We start from the raw sequence: 22,087 nt of genomic DNA, 5'->3' as shown, positions 1-22,087 counted from the left end.
TGTCTTCAGCTGTTGCACTTTTGACTTTTCTTCCTTGGTCAGTACCCCTCTTCCTAGGTCCCACGCATTTACCGGCTTATGCTTTCAGAGAATATATATCTATAGAATATAGTAATATTTTTACATTATGTTAACAGTATTTATATTAAGTATGTAATATTAAATACATCATATTCTCATATGTACACATTTATTTATTTATAAGACAGGTCAAAAATCCCTTTTCATTATTTCATCAGACCACTTAAGGAAAAGAGGTAGATTCAAAGTTGAACAGTCCTTTCAAGTGTCATCTGTCACCCTAAAAACCTCACTTTTCTCTCTTCTCCCCTGGTAACCAGGAGTGTGAGGAAGAGGCTCTCTGGGTCATTATGTGTGCCTCGGTCAAGTACAACATCCGGGGTCCTGCCCTCATCCCGAGAATGAAGACCAAGCACCGCATCTACTACATCACCCTCTTCTCCATCGTCCTGTTGGGCCTCATCGCCACGGGCATGTTTCAGTTCTGGCCGCACTCCATCGAGTCCTCGAGCGACTGGAGCGTGCAGAAGCGCAGCATCCGCGACGTGCCGGTGGTCAGGCTGCCGGCCGACAGCCCCGTCCCCGAGCGTGGCGACCTCAGCTGCAGAATGCACACGTGTTTCGACGTCTACCGCTGTGGCTTCAACCCCAAGAACAAGATCAAGGTGTATATTTACTCTCTGAAAAAGTATGTGGACGATGCGGGTGTCCCAGTGAGCAGCACCATCTCCCAGGAGTACAACGAGCTGCTCACGGCCGTCGCAGACAGCGACTACTACACCGAGGACATCGCCCGGGCCTGCCTGTTCATCCCGTCCATCGACCTGCTCAACCAGAACGCGCTCCGCGTGAAGGAGACGGCGCAGGCGCTGGCCCAGCTCTCCAGGTATCACAGCAGGTCTTCCAGGAACTAGAGGGAAGGCGGGGCAGAGCCAGTGGTTCTCTTGAGCTGGTGTCCGGCTGCCTGCTTGTCTCTTATCTCATATGGGGGTGAGTGGATGAGCGACTGACTTGTAGGAGGACCGGTGCTTTGGGCACCTGGCCTCTGTACCACCCTCCCGTGCCACTGCTGTGGGTTCCCAGCCTCTTAACGTTTAGAAGCTAAGGATGCTTCCCATGCTTTTCCTTTGAAATTTAAGCACTTTTTTTCCTTCTTTATTACTCACATAATATACATTCACTATAAAAAGTCTGAAAATACAGGTAAGCAAAAAGAAGAAAGTAAGGTTCATTCCATAAGCCTGCCTCTAAGAGATAATCATTAATATTTTGCTCTTACTTTTCAGTCATTTCTGTATAAAACATAGGCATGTATGTATACATTTTTGTATAAAGTATATATACATATGCATGTGTATATAACATTTTTGTCCAGAATGGGATCACACAGCAAAACACGTTCTCTTGCTGCCTTTTTCCCTTCATTTATCATGAATGTATTTCCAGATAATTTCATCTTCATCTGTCGGTTCTACATGACTTTAAGGGCTGTATAGTATTCCATTTTGTACGTGTTCCCTAATGTATTTAACTGGCCTTCTGTTTAGTTTTTGTTTCTGTAACCAAATGGTGAACACTCAGGTAGCGTTCAGGTTTTCATTAGCATAAGCAGTTCTGTAGTGCACAAGCTTGGAGTGCACATCCCCCAGCTTTACTTTCAAGGAGCCAGGCCAGTGCCTGATGCACTGTTGGGATCTCCAGGCACTCCTGAGAAGAGGCCCTGTTACGGGTTGGGGAGACTACTTGTCATCCAGAAACTGACTTGTCTTTGTTTCTTCATAGTTGATGTGTGAATTCTCCTACATGTTTAATTTCTTAATAGGTGGGATCGAGGAACCAATCACCTCCTGTTCAACATGTTGCCTGGAGGTCCCCCAGATTATAACACGGCCCTGGATGTCCCCAGAGACAGGTAGGTGTATTTGGGGCTGTCCCCGTGATAGGGTTCTGAGGATTAAGTAAATGCAAGACCCTTTCGTTCATGAGAAATCATATTTCCCAGCCCACTGGGACGTACTTTGTAACCAGAATTGTTTGTTAAAGTGGAGAATTGTCCTAGGCCTTTTCCTCCTCAAGACCTAGAAGCATCAGACCTGCCTAAGTCTGTTGGGGAAAACCAGTTGGAGCTTAGGTCCCAGTGGGGCATCTTAAAAGTTTGTCTTGTCTTCCTAGTCTGGGTTGTGCTCTCCTGAGCGTAACCTCTCCTCCAGCCCCGCCCAGGGCCTGGTTCCTCACTGGCTTGTGTCAGTTTTCTCCGCATTTGGGAGCATTTTCCAGAAGTAGAGTCGCAGCTACTGAGGGGAGAGGGCGTGGCTGTGTAATTGGAGCCCGTAACATCCGGCGAATGAGGGCACTCTGAGTACCATTTACTCTCTGTTGTTTCAGTCAGTGGGCTTCTTTCCTTCCTTCCTAATAACACTTCTGAACAGGCAGATCCGGTGTGGGGCAGCCATGATGTCACGGCTGCAGTTGGAGCTGGCTTACTGTGTGTTGGCCCTTTTGTGCATTGACTGCACCGCCTCCTGGAAAACTCAGGAGGGAGGTGCCGCTTAAGGTTCCTCTCCCATCACTGGGTTCGAGGCTCTGAAGAGAGCAGAAAGTTTGGGCCCAACATGTGGGTCCGGGGCAATACTCAAGGTAGAGGATTATTGTAAGTTCATATATGAACTCATTTATAACTAACTTACAGTTATTACAGTTGATGTTTATTACAGTTGATCTTTAACTCTTAAAAGATCATTATTACAGTTGATGTTTATTATTTATTACAGTTGATGTTTAACTTTATTGATGTTTAACTCTTAAAAGATCATTGTTACTGAAAAAGGTGAGGCCAGCTGTGGGAGGCCAGCATTGTCATTTATGGAAATCTACACTTAGTACTGCTTTTCCCCAGAAGATTAAATCTAAGCCCTCTTTGCTTTAAGTGGTTATCTAGAGTCAGTATTGAGTTTCTATCTGGAAATACAATTATCACTAGAAAAGACACACCCCAGGACCATTCCTCAACTTTGGTGTAGAAACCATTTTGGACGATAGAGGGCAGTCAGGCCACACAAATTCTGTAGAAACCATCTAAACGCAAGGTGATCCCTGATTTGGCTCTCAGCCCCAGTCTTCCTGAGTGGGCTGCTGTTCTATGCGTTTGGTTGTTCTGGGAAAGTGAAATACTTTAGAGGGTAGAGAAGGGAAGGGAAAGAGCTGTTAGGAATGCAATGTCTTCACCTGCGGTTCTGTTTTTTTTTTTTTTTTTCCTTCGGTATGCGGGCCTCTCACTGCTGTGGCCTCTTCCGTCGTGGAGCACAGGCTCCAGACGCGCAGGCTCAGCGGCCATGGCTCACGGGCCCAGCCGCTCTGTGGCATGTGGGATCTTCCCGGACCGGGGCACGAACCCATGTCCCCTGCATCGGCAGGCGGACTCTCAACCACTGCACCACCAGGGAAGCCCCTCTGGGTTTGTTTTGAGAAGGGCTTATTTCTGTTTGGGACATTTCACTTTTGCTGACATTTTGGTATATGTATCTGCATGGGAGAAGTATTTTATTTTTATCAAGTGCACACGTTAAAAGGGGTTTCCTTTCTCTGCAGCAAAGTGTCAAGTAATCAGGAGAGAGTGTAAGTCCTTGCTGGAACTTAGGTGTTAAGGGTCAGGAAGGTTAAATCATTTTCCCTGTGCATGTGTTTTTTGTAAGTGATTATAGACAATCCTGTAGCAAGTAATGAATCATCATATAGTCCTCCTTTATCTTTCCATGGGAGAAATATCATTTTGAAGCCTAGGTAGTCTTCTGGATGGGGTAAGGATAGTAGATTTGTTTGTTAATTTTTCTTATCCTTTGTCCTTGCTTCTGGATTCAGAGGAGGCAAGAACCATGAGTGTAGAATGGTTTTAGCAGGAGCTGCACATCTGATTATTCAGAAATTAGAAAACAGACAGGCTAGATTAGACTGTTTCTAAGATTCCCCTGAAATCTAAAGTCCTCGGTGTGATTATTTAAGAATTACTTGACTCAGGGAAACGCAAGGACCAGGACTGAAGCAAATGTCAGCTCAGAAAATGCATCTTTTATGCTGTTTGAATCTGTTTTTCTCTTTCAGGTTTTAAAAATCCTATGCATGATACACATATACCTTCTTGGTACAAGATTAGAACAATATGCAAGGGTACACAGGGTAAAAGTATGCTTTCAAATCCTCCTCTTTTTACTCTCTTACTGAGAGGTAATCACTGTTATCCAACACTGTGTATTTTTCGAGTCTTTATTTGATGGATTTATAGTCAAACACACATGTATATATTCACATACCCATTTTATTTTAAGTCAAATGACAGCAAATTGTACCTCTTCAATGTCTGACTTTACTGATCTTTGTTTTCTCAGACACATTCTGTAATTTTATTACTACCTTAGATTTTTGTTATCCTTTCTTTGCACGTATCTCTCACAAATTTCTACTTTCGTATGGGTGTATATTTATTTAAACTTCTTACGGAAACTTTTAAACTTATATAAAAGAAGAGAAACCAGTACAGTGAGCCCCGCACACCCACTGTCCAGCTGTGATGTTGTCAACTTGATTTATCTGTATTCCTACCTGCTCCTCGCTAGATTATCTAGAAGCAAATCCCAGATGTTATATCATTACATCTGTAAACATTTCATTTGAGGCTCTGCATAAGAGCTTTTTAAAAAATGTAACTACAGGGGCTTCCCTGATGGCTCAGTGGTTAAGAATCCGCTTGCCAATGCAGGGGACACGGGTTCGAGCCCTGGTCCGGGAAGATCCCACATGCCGCGGAGCAACTAAGCCCGTGCGCCACCACTACTGAGCCTGCGCTCTAGAGCCCGCGAGCCACAACTGCTGAGCCCACATACCACAACTACTGAAGCCCGCGCACCTAGAGCCCGTGCTCCGCAACAAGAGAAGCCACCACAATGAGAAGCCCGCACACTGCAGCGAAGAGTAGCACCACAACTAGAGTAAGCCCACGCACAGCAACGAAGACCCAATGCAGCCAAAAAATATATATATATATAACTACAATACTATTATCATACCTAAAAAAATTAACAGTAGTTCTTTAATACCACCAGATATTCACCAAGTATCTAGCCATTGCTCAAATGTAGTTGTCTCATAATTTTTTTTTTTTTTTTTTTTTTACAGTTTGAGTCAGTAAACAAACAACGATAATCAGTAGAATTGGTCAGTTTCTCTTTTTGAAAAACCTAAAACGTGAGCTTTATATTTGAGGAATTTGCAGGCCTGATTAAAAGGAAGCAAAAGATACACTTGCAGACGAACTGTGTTCAGGCTCTGTGAATGCTCACGTGGGAGGAGGCGAGCTGTGAGAGCGTCTGGGAAAGACCCAGGGTAGGGATGCTGAGTCCACGAGGCCAGGCTGAGAGGAGGAGGGTCGGTGATGTCCCTGAGTCAGGAAGTCCCAGAAAGTGCTGAAGATTCTGGTGACACTTGCAGTGATAGAACGCCTGGTGTGAGTGTGGTCATCATAGTGATGCTTTCTTAGCTGCAAGGTTTGTATTCAGTCTCTTGCGGCTTTGGAACGGATCTCTGATTTGGGGATACATAATGGGGAAACAGAATGTGCTTCTCAGAAATTTACTTTTCAGTCAGTGTAAAACACGTGTTCTATAAAACAAGGGAGGCTTACAATTTTTTCTCCATTATAATGTTAGGGAAGGCTTGGCAGGAGAAGATACAGTGACTTCGAGTTGAAGTCTTAGCAGCAGGGCCGGTGTGCGGCTTGTTTGACTAATTGCAGTGGTGACTCTTCCTAAGATCACACACCAGATTGCACATGTGTGATCTGTGGCAGGAGACGTGCTTCGGGTTGCATGCTTTCCTCCTACCAGTGCTTAACCCCCTCCCTTACCCCCGGGGCTCCAGGTACAGAGTAACAGTAAAAGTTGGCATCATGTACACCTGCTTCCTTTCTCACTACATACACATGCTCCTGTCCTCTGGGAGGTGGGTGTAATTACCTCGTCACCCACTACCCTGGCTTACCTGGACTGCTTGGTGCCTGTATGTCGGATCAGTGTTTGCTTCTCTGCACATAGATTGTGGGGACCCATGCAGTCTGCTTGCCATCATGGTCATGGAACCCACCCAGATTCATGTTGGACGGATTCATTGCTGAATGCCACTCAAGAAAAATAAGACCGTATGTTGATACGAAGGCTAGTTACTGAGTCTTACATAGAGGACTGGCAGCTGGAGAGGTTTTTAGCCTGCACATTACCTCCCTGACCAATCCTTGGTTTCCTAAAGCTTAAACAAACACATTGGGATTTCCAGGGGTGGTTTGAAAATCTTTGAACTTAAACTGGTCATGTTAGAAGGGAATGTAGGCTGTCATCAGGGCAGGGAGGGGATTGGTAGCAATCAAGATGGCACAGAATGTGGCTTTTCAGTTCATACACTTTGGCTCAGACTGTGCAGTGCATGGAACTGGCATCACTCTGCCCCAGTAAGTGATTTGATGGGTTTGCAGCCCCAGGGGCAGAATAACTGTAAAAGTTGGTGTGATATACACCTGCTTCCTTTCTGATGAAGTGTCATTGTACTACTTACTGGATCCAATTAAAACAGAGTCTTCTTGGCTTTCTAACTAAGGAGAATAAAAGCTCATGCATACAGACTGCAAGAGAAGCACTAAATGTCCAGTTCTGGATTCTGCTTCCTGTAGACGGAATTGCGTTAATAAGACTGAGTAGCTGGAATGGATGGTGAGAGCTGGTAGAGGTTACGTGATGCACACGGAGCTCTGGGATGACAGTGGAAAGAGCTGCTCGGGGCAGGAATTGGAGAGAGGCTGGGGTGTGGGCAACATGAGATGTGATACTTTGCTGTCACCACTGCTTTCTTTGTCCATTGTCCCCTGAGATTCCAGTCAGTGGGGTTGGTAAGTGACTTCCCCAGCCAGTTGTCCTGTACAGACCTATTATTATTGCTGGTATTGTAAGTGTGTTTAAGAGTTGGGTATGACTTTTGGGAGAGGTGAATGGGATCTGAATGAGGTGACAGAGGGGCTGTTCAAAGGGAGTCCTCCTGGCTGTGATGTATTTTAAAACATGGAAAGTAGGGAAAGAGTACTTAGGACCCCAGAGGAAGGGTGGTGACTCAGGAACAGGATGCAGCTGATGTCCAGGAGGTGTGATTGTACAACATTGAGCACAGTGTCTCTGTAGAAAACGGACTTAGTAAACATTAGCTGTGGTTGATATTGTTATGAATATTCAATTACCCCTTTCCACAGAGCTTATCAGAATGAAGACCTTCTCCCTTTCTCATCATTTGACAAAATCCTTTGCTTTCAGGGCTCTGTTGGCTGGTGGTGGCTTTTCTACGTGGACTTACCGGCAAGGCTACGATGTCAGCATTCCTGTCTATAGTCCGCTGTCAGCCGAGGTGGACCTTCCAGAGAAAGGACCAGGGTGAGGAGCATTCGGCACAACAGGGTGTGCTGGGAGATGCCGGCGAGGGCCAAAGCATCGATTACAGGCCGGGGTCTTTGAGTCTACCATTTCCCTGCCTCACCCCAACTTTACTGATCCTTCAGTTCTCTCTCTCGCTCAGTCAGTTTTGAGTGCTGTCTGCCAGGCTTCCCAAATCAGAAATCTATGTGGTGTCGTCAACTCTTTCCTCTCCCTTACTTCCTGTATCAGAATAAGAAGTCCTATTGATTCTGCATCCTATGTATTCAATATTTTCTAGCTCTGTCTACCTCTCCGTCTCTCTGCACCCACCCTGCGCCAGGCGACTGTCGTCCTTCCTTTGGATTGCTGAAATGGCTTCCTCTGTGGTCTTCTGCCTCTGGTCTCGCGGTTCTCCAGTTTGACGGTTGGCATCACGTTGTTCTTGGGAAGCCCAGAGTCCTTAAAATGTCTTTCAAGACCCTCGACTACATGACCACTGTCTCCATCTCTAGCTTTTTTTTTTTTTTTTCCTTAGAATAAGCTTTGCTCTCTCAGTTTTTCTGGGCTGTAAACATTGTCTGGAAATCCTTTTCCTCATTTTCATCAGACTAATGACCTGCTCCCGTCCATCGTCCATCCCCAAGACCACCTCCAATTTTGATGATTTGCAGGAGGACCCACAGGACTCAGTGTGTAGTCGTACTCGTGGCTATGTTTTATTACAGCAACAGGATGTAAATCACAGTCCCCAGAGAGCAAAGGCACATGGGGTGACGTCCGGGGACACCAGGGGCTTCCAAGGGTGCCCTCCCCTTGGCATCACACAGGAGGGGCTTACTTCCCCCAACACCAAGTTGAGACAACCGTGTGAAATGCTGCCCACCAGCTAAGCTCGTTAGAGATTCAGCGCCCAGGGTTTTTTTGGGAACGAATCCCATGGGCAGTCTCTGCGTAGCACGTGCTGTGCATAATTCCAGGCTCCCAGAAGGAAAGCAGGTGTTCAGTATAAACCCTGTTGTCTGTACAGTTTGGGCCCAGTGAGCCATCCTTACAGTTCTCCCCCCAAATCGAAGTTCCGTGCACCAGCCGAGGGCCAGCCTTTCGAAGAAGAGAGCCGTCAGTGTGTGTCAACTCTGCTCTGCACAAGGTGCTGCAGGCATCTAGTGGGTGGAGGCCGGCGATGCCGCTAAATCTCTGTGATGCCCAGGGCAGCCCTCACTACAAAGACTCGTTGGGTCCAAGTGTCGGCAGTGCTGCGGCCGAGAAAGCCTGGGCAAGACAGGGTGTGAGCAGGTGAGGAGCGAGTCTGGCAGGCCGGCTCAGCTGCCTCCGGGCCTCTTTCTTAAGACTGCTCGGACGAAACTCTCTTTATCGTGTCATCTCTTGAGTATAATCTAGCTCTCTCTCTTTTTTTAAAATAAATTTATTTATTTATTTTTGGCTGTGTTGTGTCTTCATTGCTGCGCATGGGCTTTCTCTAGTTGCGGTGAGCGGAGGCTCCTCTTCGTTGCGGTGCGCGGGCTTCTCGTTGCGGTGGCTTCTCTTGTTGCGCAGCACGGGCTCTAGGTGCGTGGGCTTCAGTAGTTGTGGCACGCGGGCTCAGTAGTTGAAGCTGGCGGGCTCTAGAGCGCAGGCTCAGTAGTTGTGGCGCACGGGCTTAGTTGCTCCGCGGCATGTGGGATCTTCCCGGACCAGGGCTCGAACCCGTGCCCCCTGCATTGGCAGGCGGATTCTTAACCACTGCGCTACCAGGGACGTCCCTAGCTCGCTTACATTGGTTTAGGACTGTCACTTCCCTTTAGACTTAATCCAGGGAAAAAAACATACCGAAAGGAAAAGATTCAGTGAAGCTGAAACAAAGGAGAGCAAACCACTCCGAACAGTAATTACCTTCAGAGAGTAGTTTCAAAGATTTACAGGCTGTTTTCTCGGTGGTGTTTTCTTGGTAACTTAATCTCTAATTTTTGTGTATAACTAGGCTGAAATTAACATCTTTAGATGGCTTAAGGCTGCAGTTGATTTCTAAACTTCTGATGTTCAGTAACTAGATAGAGTAGCGCTGTACCTTCAAGGGTAGCAGAAGGACACTAAAGGCTGCGATGGGCGTGGTCCTCCCCCTGCTGGCCAAGGGGTGGATTTCTACAGCCCGACTTAGACCCGCCCTCTCCATTTCCCCACCGGTTTTGCAGTCTGGCCCTGCAGTTGTGTTTCTTTTACAAACAACACTCCTCTCCCTCTGAAAAAAAGGGGGAAAAAAGCAAAGCAAAGCAAAGACAGGCTCCAGACTCATCACACTTTCCAGGGACTTGGGAGGAGGCAGTGTGGGTGACCTCGCGGCAACATTTGGGATCTGTTGCTCTTTGTGAGAGTTGCTTTTTAAGGGAATTCCCACACCTCTTGAGGGCTGCATAGAGTAGTAAGAGGCTTGTTTTTATTTTAAATCTCTCTCAATATTTTTCAATGGGAAGCTGAGGACTGCTGCTACTGATAGCTTCTTCTCACAGCTGTGTTGGCCTCAGCTGGAATTCTTGTCATTTTCTCTCTAAAAGGAACTAAACTGGGAGTTTACAACTGTTACTATTGAGGGAGACTTCGAGTTCTCAGCATGATTTTACTTAAGCTTCGATATCAGCACTGCTGAGAGGAAACATGAAAGTCATAGCTGGTAATTTTAGTCCTTGAAAGAAAAACAAATCCACCTGAAAATTTTGTTTGCTTAAAACTAAAATGGGCCTACTCCATCGACCAGCCATCTGCCGGGTCAGGGAGAGCCAGCATGCAGGCAGGGGGAACATTTTTAGACTCTTGTTCACATCTGCACATTTATGTAGAAAATGGTAGTGGTAGGTGGGGACCCAGGGAGCCTGGTGGCTGAGTGTCTAAAAATAGAACTGTGTTCTTAACAGTGAAATCCAACCCAGAGCCTTTCTTTACTCAAGAGTTTCTTTGAGCACCACATGTTAGCATCTGTATTTATTTCTCTGTCTATATAGATGGATCTCTCTCTCTCTCTTTCTTTCTCTCTCTCTCTCCCTCTTTCTCTCTCCCTCTCTGTCTCTCTCTGTCTCTCTCTCTATCTATCTCTCTCTCTCTGTGTCTACATGTATTGAAAACCATGCGTTCATATTGGTATCTTCAATTCCATCCAACACTGCAGGGGCATTCTGGTTTCTCTCTTTTTCCATATGTATGTATATATATATATATATATATATATATATATATATTTTTTTTTTTTTTTTCCCCACTGCGCCTCTTGCGGGATCCTAGTTCCCCAACCAGGTATCGAACCTGGTCCGTCGGCAGTGAAAGCGTGGAGTCCTAACCACTGGACCGCCAGGGAATTCCCTCTCTTTGCATATTTGTGGTTCCCTTCTCTGACAGTGAGAAATCTGGCTCCCCTTATCCTCAGTATCTTATCTGATCAGCCCTCTCATATGGGACCAGAATTCTGTCGCGTTGTTGCCGCTGCCCCCTCACTGCACAGATACCCTCTCCACGCCCACTCAGACTCTGACCCTCATGTAGCGCTCCTGCTCTCCCCATCACCCCAGGACAGATACCCTCCTCACCCTTCTTGAGTCTGACCACCCCCCCCCCCCCCCCCGTGATGCTACTCTTGCCATCCCCCTCCCCCACGCTTTCAGCCTGCCCGGCCTCTAACAGTCTCCTGGGCTGCCCGGATGCCCCCCTAACCTCACCTGGTCTCAGCATCCCATGCTGGGGGGCCATAACTACCTCTACCCATTCCCCTGTCACTCTTTTAGGGATCTCGTACTCTGTGCCAGGCCACCTCCCTGCTCTTCCCCCAAGTAGAAGCTCTCCCCCCACTAAGACTTCAGCATTCCCTGTGGGCGGGCCACCCCGCTGTGCAGAAGCACCCTCTTCCCTCCAGGACTCCAGCAATTTACCTCCTCCTGCATGGACACCCCCTTGGATACCAGCATGTTTATTCTTGTTCTTAGCAGCCCGGAGCACCAGTTTTATGTTGCTTAAATAGAAAATCTCCAGAAATATCCAGCGAGTCCCAGGGCTCCAGGACATCCACCGTAGAACCAGTGTCTTGGGAATTGGAAAGACCTTTAGAGGCCGTTCAGCTCTAACTTAATGTATACCTTTTGCTGTTACTTCTTAATGAAAAGTTTTCTGATTTGTCATAAAAAGGACTCAGCACCTCACAAGACAGTTCATTTCATTTTCAAATGGCTTTAATTGTTAAGGTGGTTTCCATGCTTGTCTTGAGAGTTTGACTGTAAATCTTCCTCCTGTTTAAACAGACAAGTTTGATTACAGAAATACTTTGAATGGAGGCGGTCTTCACTTTGGGATGATCTGAGAGTGCTCCCCGTATGTGATCTTCCCATCATAAGTCATCCCTCTGAAAATTAAAATTGCTTTTACAAAAGAAAAATAATTGAGGCTCAGGGCTGGGAGTAGAATTCAAGAGTCTGTTTCAGTGGCTAGAAGGAATACTTTTGGCTGTAAATATACAGTGTATTGTTCAATAAAACGTGATTTAGGGGGAAGTTGCCCAGGATGAGAGAAACCAGTCGCTACAGCTGATCCACACTGTCTCCCTGACGGGCTGCTGTTCCACGTCTCTCTTACCTCTGCTTGCCTCTACCCCGGGCTCTGGGTCTGCACTACCGTCCAGGGCAGCTTTCTCAAATAGAACTTTCAGCGAGGAGATGATCTGTATTCGTGCTGTCAGGTGCCCACTGGCCACATATGGCTGTTGAGCAGTTGAAATGTGGCTAATGTGACTGCGGAACTGGATTTTAAATTTTAATAGATTTAAATGGTCTCACGTGGCTAACTGCTGTTGGGCAGTGAAGTTCTAGGGAATCTGCTTGTCCCTTTCTTTCCTCCCTGTGGTGTGGGCAATACCCTTTGCTTTTAGTTCAGCTATAGAAAGAAATGACCAGAAGAAATGGCTCTGAGGATTTGAGAGCCATGCACAGCTATGGTGACTGCTGCTCTGTTGAGCTGAATTGCTGGCAGGGAGAGTGTTCACCTTCTCAATCACTGCTCTGGGTCTTGTGGGCATGAAGCGTAATGCTTGGGAAGGTGCCACCTCCTCCGTTAGAGAATGATTATTCTTTGGCCATGGGTGGATGCATACGGTGTTCTCCAGCTGGACCCTCCACATAAGCCTGAGAAACCGTGGAAAAACAAAACAATTACCCTTTCTTTCTCCCAAAGCAAGAAGGAAAGCGGTGGGGTGGGGAGTGGGGTTCAGACTGTGGCCTTTGGGTTGTTCCTCATGCATCGCTTCCTGTTATCTTCCCTAGTGGCAGTACCTAGAGAGGTGTACGTTCAGTATTTTCCCCGGTCTGTACCAGTTTGAGGTAGATTTGAGTGAGTCCTGCTTCTAGGTCTGATGGGGGTTTCATTTCCTCTGGAACCTGCTTTATATTCTTCCTTTCTTCTACAGTGATCCCTGCTGGTCCCTCAGCCCATGTCGTGTTTATGCTCTGTAACCTGTCTGCCTGCGGGAGGGAATGACTTACCATCTGGTCTCCCCAGAGTCTTCCCCCAACTCCTGGCTTACTCACTTTGTGCTCACGTTTTGTCTCTCGTGGAGATTAAAATGGCGCTAGCTTCTTGGAAGTCCTCCTTTCACTCCATTTTCCTGCTATCCGGATGTTACGACTGGTTCTATCCCGTGGTGAAGATGGTTTTTTCCACTTGTTCTCAGTGCCCAGTCTGGTCTTCCCGAGTCCCTGTGGCCTTGAGGATGGGGATGTTGAGTGGCATAGAGTGCCACCCAACAGCCGGAAGCAGTCTTTCACCTATTCTGCTTTCACAGCCACTGCTGTCCATTAAGACCCCTTGTTTTCCTGTTTGAAGGATGCAGCCCGCTCTCAGTTCCTTTTCAGAGCAGAGAGCTCATATAGAACTAATGGCAACATTTGATGTTCTTCCAAATAATCAACCAGTCAGTCCGTTTCTGTCTTTACACATATACATACACACACACGGAAAGCATGTTCCCTTAGCTCGGCATATTATAAGCATTTCCTCAAAACATTAAGAACTTTTCCCAAATGAAATCTTTAATGACGGCATGACGCTTCAGCATGTGAATGAGACATAGATTGCTTTCTTAGACTGTATAATATTTTAGATATTCAGCAATGCCGCAGAGTATAATTTCCCAAAAAGTCAAGGATGTGAATAAAGAAGGGTGAGAAAATGCTTGTTGCCATTAAGTTTAATAACAAAGTTGGTCTCACCTTGACTCGCACAGCGGCTGCAAGGTCCCAGTCCCTCGTTTTGTCCTTCGTAGGCCACGGCGGTACTTCCTCCTGTCGTCCCAGATGGCTCTGCATCCCGAGTACAGAGAGGAGCTGGCCGCCCTCCAGGCCAGACACGGAGAAGCGGCGTTAGTCCTGGACAAGTGCACCAACCTCTCCGAGGGCATCCCCGCTGCCCGAAAGCGTTGCCACAAGCACCAGGTCTTCGATTACCCACAGGTGCTGCAGGTGAGTGCCACCCGGCTCCTCTCTCGGGGCTCGGCACAGGTCACATCCGCAAGGTGAAACTGACCCCAGCAGACAGGTGTTTCCCACGTTCAGCTGGCAGCACTCCCCAAGGGGAGAGGAAGACAGACTGCTCTTCACTGCAGCCATGGACCTCCAGGAGCTTTGGCATCTGTGTACTGTTTGTGCAAAGCTGCTTGGCCTGTGAGCGTTCCTACTCCTTTCAGATCTTCATCTTACTGCAAAAGCACAAATCCCATAGATTTATAGAAAAGCCACATAGACAAAGCAGGCATATGTATTTTGCTTTTATCACTGTATTCATAATCCAGCCCAGAGAAACTTCCTTCTCGAAGGTGCAGCTTGTATCCTCTGACTGTGCCAACCCGCAAGGCCATGGTCAGCTTTTCCTGAGTGGGAGGTTTTTATTTTTTGTTACCGTTTTTGTCTCGTGGTGTTTTTGCCGCCCTTAGCATGTCCTACTGGTATTGTGGAAGTGGCAGGGCTTCCATAACCAGAAGCAGAGTAGTCCTTTTGGGGATGTTTTATAAGCAGGATATTTCACATTGCAAGGGCCTGGAGGCTAGGAAAGGAGAAATTGAGTTTTGTTCACTTAAATATTTAAAATACAGACAGGTTAGTTCAAGGAGAAATATCAAGGAGCTGGTGTGATTTTTTTTTTTTTCATCTCCAAAGAGTACTGGCCCATGCTGAGATTGTTAAAATACTTTCTTTCAAAAAGTGCTGCATCTCCTCTGGAATGTCTGACTGATAACAGTGGTGATGTGAGCACGAGTATTTATAGTAACCTTTGTCTAGACAGGAAAAATGGTTATCAGCACGTGTATGCACATCTGGACACCGACTCTTTGGGGCCAGCTGAGCTGTCCACCTGCGCCTCCACCATGACTGATGCCCTTTTTCCACTCTTGCTGTTTTCTGGTTTATCCCCGGAGGAATTTGGCATGTTGAGTTTCTTCATATTTTTTCTGAACTTCCCTTTTCTCTAGCTTTAAAGATTAAACAGTGTTTTGTTTTTTAACTTTTTTTCCTCCTGAAGAGGCAAAAACTGGGAGAAACTGAGTATTAGAGATGGGGTCTTTTCTTATTTTGGTTGACTTATTGCAGCTGTTTCTTCTCGTGTACATGTCTCACTTTCCCAAACGTGTCCCACATCGAGTACAAGTTTGAGGCAGTGAACGAGGAAGAAATTTTTTGAGATTTTGCTTTTTGTTCGATGGATTGTTTCTAAATAGAACATATCTGTCTTACTATGTTTTCTAAGGCATTGCATTCATGAAGTGAATGTCTTCTATATGCAAAGCACACTTCTAGATGCCATAGGGAGTAGAAAGATAAAAGGAGATTTGATACTTTCTATTTAGGGGGTCCTCTAGGGAGACTGATAGGCCCAGATCAAATAATTCTATAACAAGGTAGGCGGAGGTAAGTGTTCTGAGCGCTGTGCAGCCACTGTGCCACAGTGTGTGTACACAGCACACTAGGACTGAAAGAATCCAGCCCTTGCAAAGTCACGTTGTTGAGTGTCCAGAGGAAGACGTAGACGTGTGTTGTGAACATTTTCAGAATGCCAGCAGTGGAGGCATTGCGCTGATACTGGAGAGTGGAAAACCAGAACATTGCAGCCACTTAAGCTTTTCAGTCTTACTGGTGTGACCTGTTACCTTTCAACATTTTTGGTGTTGCTTGGCTTCAGCCCTTGAGAGAACTTCATGGTCTGCCGGGATCAGAGTAAGTGGATCAGTGAAATTGGTATGTAATCCCTCCCTCTGCCTGTATTCCTGCAGGAGGCTACTTTTTGTGTGGTCCTTCGAGGAGCTCGGCTGGGCCAGGCGGTGTTGAGTGACGTGTTGCGGGCCGGCTGTATCCCAGTTATCATTGCAGACTCCTACATTTTGCCTTTCTCTGAAGTTCTTGACTGGAAGAGGTGGGTGTTACCTTCTGATAAACTTTACACCAAGAGTCCTGCATGGATTAGATTTTAAAAGTCCCCCCAGCAATTGTAACGCATAGCTAGGTTGGAGAACTACTCCTTCAGACTGTTTTTGCTATATTTTCCATAAGGAAAGTTAGTCCGTTGGCCTGGAGCCGAGGTTGGCCAACAGGCCTTTGGGCCAAATATGGCAGGCTGCCAGTGTTTGTAAATAAAGTTTTATTGAATCACAGCATACCCATTCATTTACACATGATCTTCGGCTGTTTTTGAGTGACAGTGGCAGAGTTGAGTACTGTAGTTTAAAATGACAGAGATTACGTGGCTTGCAAAACCTAAAATATTTACCATCTGGCCGTTTACCCTTGACCTAGAGCAGTGGTTCTCAGCTGTGACTGTAGAGTGTACTCACCTGAAGAACTTTTAAACACAAACCTGGGCCTTGTCCTCAGGACTTTTGAAGCTCCATGGGCAATTCTGATTTGTAGCCACCGTTGAGAACCACTGCTCTAGAGTCTGTTGAATTTGCATGAAGTGCTGGCTGGAGGCAGAGCGCCTGCACACGGGTGAAAGCTTAGAAACACTCCCAGTGGATGGATGGACACGCGTGCGTCCTGCCTGGACGTGACTGTCAGTGCTGTGCTTCATGGAGTAGTCTGCTCGTCTCTTGTTGTTTCATTTCCCCAGGACATTGGAGGTTAAAGGTTTTTGAAAACGAGTTCCTTTTGTACATACCTCTCAGGCTTGTCTTTGCCTCAAATGCTTAATTGCTTTCTCCTCTCCCACCTTTTTTTTTTTTTTTTTTTTTTTTTTTTGCGGTATGCGGGCCTCTCACTGTTGTGGCCTCTCCCGTTGCGGAGCACAGGCTCCGGACGCGCAGGCTCAGCGGCCACGGCTCACGGGCCCAGCCGCTCCGCGGCACGTGGGATCTTCCCGGACCAGGGCACGAACCCGTGTCCCCTGCATCGGCAGGCGGACTCTCAACCACTGCGCCACCAGGGAAGCCCCTCCCACCTTTTTTGATACCCTGTTCAAGCCTGGTCACCACAGGTATTTGAACAATTTAAGTAGCATTCATTCATGTGTACATTCATTTATCTCACATTTACTGGAAAGCCTACCGTGAATAATACAGGCTCTGCTCTTAAGGAGGTGAGAATCCAGTGGGGAAGACAAACCCACAATTACAGTATTGTATGCTAAACGCTGTAACAGATGCATGCAGGGGGTGCTATGGAAACCCAGAACAGGGAGGGAGCCCAGTTCAGCCTGGAGGAGGAGGGTGTGTGATTCTCTGTGTCCTGGAGAAGTGATGAGCCACTTCCAGTCACTTATTCATCTGTGGAAATATGTATTGAGCACCCTCTCTTTGCCAGGTACTGTGTTGCGTATGGGGATACAAAGATGATCAAGGTCAGGTCTTGCCTCTGAGAAGCTCTTAGTCCAGTGGTGGGAGATAGACAAGTAAGCCAGTGATTACCAGATGCAGAGCTGAGATGCAGCCCTGGCTGGATGGGATGCTTGGAGGGGGAGGAAGAGACACATACCCTTGCTGGCTGTGGGGTCAGGTAGGGCTTCTCAGAGGCAGTGACCCTGAGCTGAGTCTGAGAAGATGTTCATTCCTACGAGGATCTAGATGTGCTTGGGTAGTTATAATTAGGGATAAGTGGTGGAAGGGCTCTGGATTTGAAGACAGAAGGCTGGGGTTCAGATAACCAGCTCTATTCCTGGCTAGCTTTGTGATCTTGCCAATCATTTAACCTTTTTGAGCCTCAGTTTTCCCATCTGTATGGTAGAAATCATTTACTTATTTAACAAGTATTTATTAAGCGCAATTGTGCTAGGCAATATGCCAGGTGCTCGGGTATGCTGGTGATTGGGACCAGACATGGTTCCATCCTAATGGACTAGGCTAGTGGGCGGAGGGGGTCTCAGGTTTTAATAAATTAACCTAGACGAATGTAATGACCAACTCTGCTGAATCCATGAAGGGTAAGTCGTCATCGAGCCCTCTCTCCCTTACCCAGCATCTCTAATCTGGTGGTACGTCCCGCTGGCTCTGCTCCCTCGTCACTTTCATCACTTCCTCTCTCTCAGCATCCCTTGCCTGGACCCTGCAAGGGGCCCCAGCTGTTCTCCCTGCTTCCGCTCCTGCTTTCTGTAGTTTGTTCTAACTCTTCAGGCAGAATGATCCTGTTGGAACCTAACCAGATCGTGCCGTGCCTTCCTGACCCCTTCTGTGGTTTTCTATCTCAGTGAAAGCGTAAGTCCTTAAATGGTCAGGGAGGCCCCAGAGGCTTTGCTGTGACCCTCCCTCCCCTGTTTCTCTTCATTGCCTGGTATTCTCCACCTCCTTTACTGTGCTCCTGCCACACTGGCCTCCTTGCTGTTGCTGGAACGTTCCCGACGTTCCCGACACCCTGCTTCCTCAGGGCCTTTTGTTTATTGTTCCTCCTGGAATGCTCTCCCTCGGGTGTTCCCCTGGTCCTCTCACTCCCTGGCCTTCCTTCCATGTCTGATTTGTTCACTGTTGTATTGCCAGGACCTAGCACATAGTAGGGGCTCCATAAATACATGCTGAGGAAATGAATGGATTGGGGAATGTAGCTGAAGGAGAAGAGTCATTGTTAATTCGGAGCGGGCAGTGAAGAGTGAAGAAGAGGACCAGGCAGGCAGAATTGGACACGCCAAGCCCTTGTGGTTAGGCAGGGTGTGGTATGTTCAGGAGACTGAGAGGGTACCTGTGTGGCTGAAGCACAGTGGGGAGTGGACAGAGGATGGGAGAGGAATGAAGTGGTGCTGGGGAGCTGAGAGAGGGAGCTAGTCAGCCCTGAGAAAGGGGCAAGGAAGAGGGACTACTCCCTGCAAGGACTGTGGGGCTGAGGGTAGTTTGGGTGTTGTTGCTTCTGCTTGTGAGAATTAAACGAGAAACGTACGTAGCAGTGCTTTGTGTACGGGGCTGCGCGTCCATCAGTTGTTTTGCTCTTGTCTCTAGAGCATCTGTGGCTGTGCCAGAAGAAAAGATGTCAGATGTGTACAGTATTCTGCAGAGCATCCCCCAAAGACAGATTGAAGAAATGCAGAGACAGGTAAGGGGCCAGGCAGCCCTGTGGGGGAGGGGGCGTGGGTGACGTGGAAGGGTGGCCCTGGCTGCTTGGGTACAGAGCGATGGCTGCTGAGTGCGGGAGTGGGATTTATTTCCTCCACTACATTGACCAGCCAAACTTAAAAGAGGAAAGCAGCGTTAGGGAGTTGCATCAGGTAAGGTTTGGAATAATAACTATCAGAGATTCAGAAATGCTCCTGAGGTAAGCATGCTGTGATGCTAGGGTCACACCTCAGCGGTGTGCTCAGGACGCAGAGCTGCCCCTCTCTGGAAGGTGGTTTACACGGCAGGTGAGGGTTCTGGTGACTGAGGTGGCTGTGGAAGCCAGCACGTTTCAGGGTGATGCTTCTGAGGAGCCTTGACCCCGAGAGTGTCTTGGTGTCAGCTGGCCTGGATCCCCCCTTCAGCGGCCCTCGTGATTAGGAGGTGCCCTCCTCTCCCCAGAACACGTACACCCTCCCTCTTCCCCTCCCAGGTCTCTCGTCTACCTTCTGATGCCCCTTCCCCTGGGCTGCTCTCCACTGTCTAACGCATCCACCATGTGTCCTGTTTAGTCCTTCTGCCGTTTCTCTCTCCCAAAAGAAGTTTAGTTGGGCTTAAATGTGAAACAAGTTAAAAACTGAAAAAAGACTATCCCAGTATTGGTACTGTGCATGTTGTCTCTATTTCTTTTTTTCCTTTCTGTTTTTTTAAAAAATTTTTATTGGCGCATAGTTGATTTACAGTGTTGTGTTAGTTTCTACTGTACAGTGAATCAGTTATACACATACATATATCCACTCTATTTATTTATTTTTTTGGCCGTGCTGTGTGGCATGCAGCGCAGCATGTGGGATCTTAGTTCCCTAACCAGGGACCGAACGCCCCCTGCATTGGAAGCACAGGGTCTTAACCACTGGACCGCCAGCGAAGTCCCTCTGTTTCTCTTTTGTAAATAAGTTCATTTGTACCATTTTTTTTGGATTCTACATATAAGTGATATCATATGATATTTGTCTTTCTCTGTCTGACTTACTTCACTTAGTAAGATAATCTCTGGGTCCATCCATGTTGCTGCAAATGGCATTACTTCATTCTTTTTTTATGGCTGAGTAATATTCCATTGTATATATGCACCACATCTTCTTTATCCGTTCATCTGTTGATGGACATTTAGGTTACTTCCATGTCTTGACTATTGTAAACAGAGCCGCAGTGAATACTGGGGTGTATGTATCCTTTCAGATTATGGTTTTCTCTAGTTCTTTTTTTTTTTTAATGGATTTTAACAAGTTTTTATTTCTATCAAAATTATCTGTGTAGGTGCTGAGCTGGAGAAGAGGTTTGGAGGGCTCTCAGCGTTGAGGATGTAACTGCCCCGTGCACCCCTGTGTCTAACCTTGTCCCAGGAATGAGCCTCAAGCCTCTGTCTGGGCTGGGGCAGGGCAGTCACCCAGCTGTGTGTGGAATGGGGAGGAATTCTGGGCTTCTAACTGCTTCTTAAATACATTTTCCATCTGTCCTCCTGCCCTGAGCACTGCCTTTTCCCCTGAGTCTCTGCAGCGGAACCCAGATTTTTCTCAGCTGATCTAGGATGCGCTCTCTTGGGCCTATAGCGTCAGCTACCACCTTTCCTTCTGCTTTTCCGCTTCCACATTTTGTTGCTGTTATCTCCTCCCCCGTTCTCTTTATCTTTCAGTGATTATGCCTTAATTTTTAAAAATTTCCCTTAATTGTCATTTTAGGGTTTTAGGAGGGAGTTAGTGAATGTGGTCAGTCCCCCTCTTTATTTTGGTACCGAGCCTCTTAAACCAAAGAGATGACACATCACACAGTAATGAAGTCTGTAGGTTCTTACCCCAGCCTGCCTGTGTTGAATGCCAGCTTGCCCAGTTACTAACTCTGTGCCCTTGGCCAAGGATCTGCCTTCTCTGGCCCTCAGTAGCCTCATCTGTAAAACATTTTGGTGTTCTGATTTGAAACCAAATCACAGGTTGAGCTTAGCCTCCCTGAAGTTTTTTCATAGCACACCCATGTTCGTTTTAAGTTTCTGGGCTTCCCCGTGTGTTACTTAACTCCTGACCTCATCTGAGTTTTAGTGCATTAGAAAGTCAGTCTAGAGATCTCTATGTTCTTGATCTAAACCTGTGATTCTTACAACTCATGTAGAAGAAAATGCTGCTTGAAGGGCGCTGGTATTTATGCTCTTTGTGTTTCTTTTTATGGCATCTTGATTTTTTAACATAATTAAATAGAAAATCATCTGCTAAATCAGATATCATCTTTTTCTAGATTTAGTCTAAAAGGCTAAGAAAACACTGGGTAGGTAAAAATGAGCAAGTTCTGTCCGGTTACCTTCTCCCCCCGGCCACCTTCGTGTTGGAAAGAGAATCACTTAGTTCCCAAGCAGAGCTCCCGCCGTCAGCTCACAGAATGCCCTTGTTTTCCGGGAGCTTTGGGAACCATAGGTCTGAGACGAGCCTGGCCGGCCTTTTCGGTGACAGGCTTGGAATCATAGAACCGTTGAGATGGAATGACTAAAGGTTACTTAAAACAGTGTACTTTTAGGTTATTTTGGTTCAAAGAGACACACTTGGAGTCAAAAGACTCGAGTTTGAGCCCTGGGTCTGTCCCTGTTAATTATACAACCATGACAAGTTACCAAAGCTCCTTGGACTTTCCTTTCCTCATTTATGAAATCAAGGCGTTGGCTAGAACATCTCTCATGTTTCATTCAGCTGTTAAAAAACGCTGTGAAACTCTTGGCCTTGACAACATTAATAATTAAGTGGTCATCTCTTTCCCATGACCACCTCCTGTCATGAGGGCCTGTCACTGTCTCTGGTGGTGAATAACCCACATTATGTCAACTTGGAGGATAAAGGCAGTCTTGGTACTTTCCTGCCTCCCGTTTCTAAACCTCCCTCTGCTTGCTGATGCCCCTTTTCTCTGTGCTGTTTTCAGACCTTCTGGCACTCTGCTGCCATGCCCCGTTTAGTCCTGCTCCCCTTTCTCTGAATATTCTACATCTCCAAAACGACCTCTTTTCTTCTCCCAACCTCACATTTCTAGACTGGACTGATCTCAACTAAAGGTGAGATTA

At 46.8% G+C, this 22,087-nt stretch overlaps 1 protein-coding gene across 4 annotated transcripts in view; it reads left to right on the top strand.

Moving 5' to 3' along the window:
- Positions 1-22,087, top strand: part of EXT2 (exostosin glycosyltransferase 2) — a 137,343-nt gene that overhangs the window by 17,603 nt on the left and 97,653 nt on the right. For all 4 annotated transcript variants that reach the window (XM_027114944.1, XM_027114942.1, XM_027114945.1 and 1 more), the window contains 6 exons: positions 342-907; positions 1,844-1,933; positions 7,365-7,481; positions 13,753-13,948; positions 15,754-15,893; positions 18,895-18,988. In XM_027114944.1, the coding sequence (XP_026970745.1) occupies positions 372-907; positions 1,844-1,933; positions 7,365-7,481; positions 13,753-13,948; positions 15,754-15,893; positions 18,895-18,988 (1,173 nt within the window). In that variant the 5' untranslated portion in view covers positions 342-371. The remainder of the gene's footprint in view (positions 1-341; positions 908-1,843; positions 1,934-7,364; positions 7,482-13,752; positions 13,949-15,753; positions 15,894-18,894; positions 18,989-22,087) is intronic.

This window comes from Aethalodelphis obliquidens, unplaced genomic scaffold, assembly GCF_003676395.1.
Source record: "Aethalodelphis obliquidens isolate GAN/ISIS:26980383/991018 unplaced genomic scaffold, ASM367639v1 scaffold14, whole genome shotgun sequence".
Lineage (NCBI taxonomy): Eukaryota > Metazoa > Chordata > Mammalia > Artiodactyla > Delphinidae > Aethalodelphis > Aethalodelphis obliquidens.
Note: the sequence above shows the minus strand (reverse complement) of the source record. Positions and strands in the feature narration are given on the sequence as shown.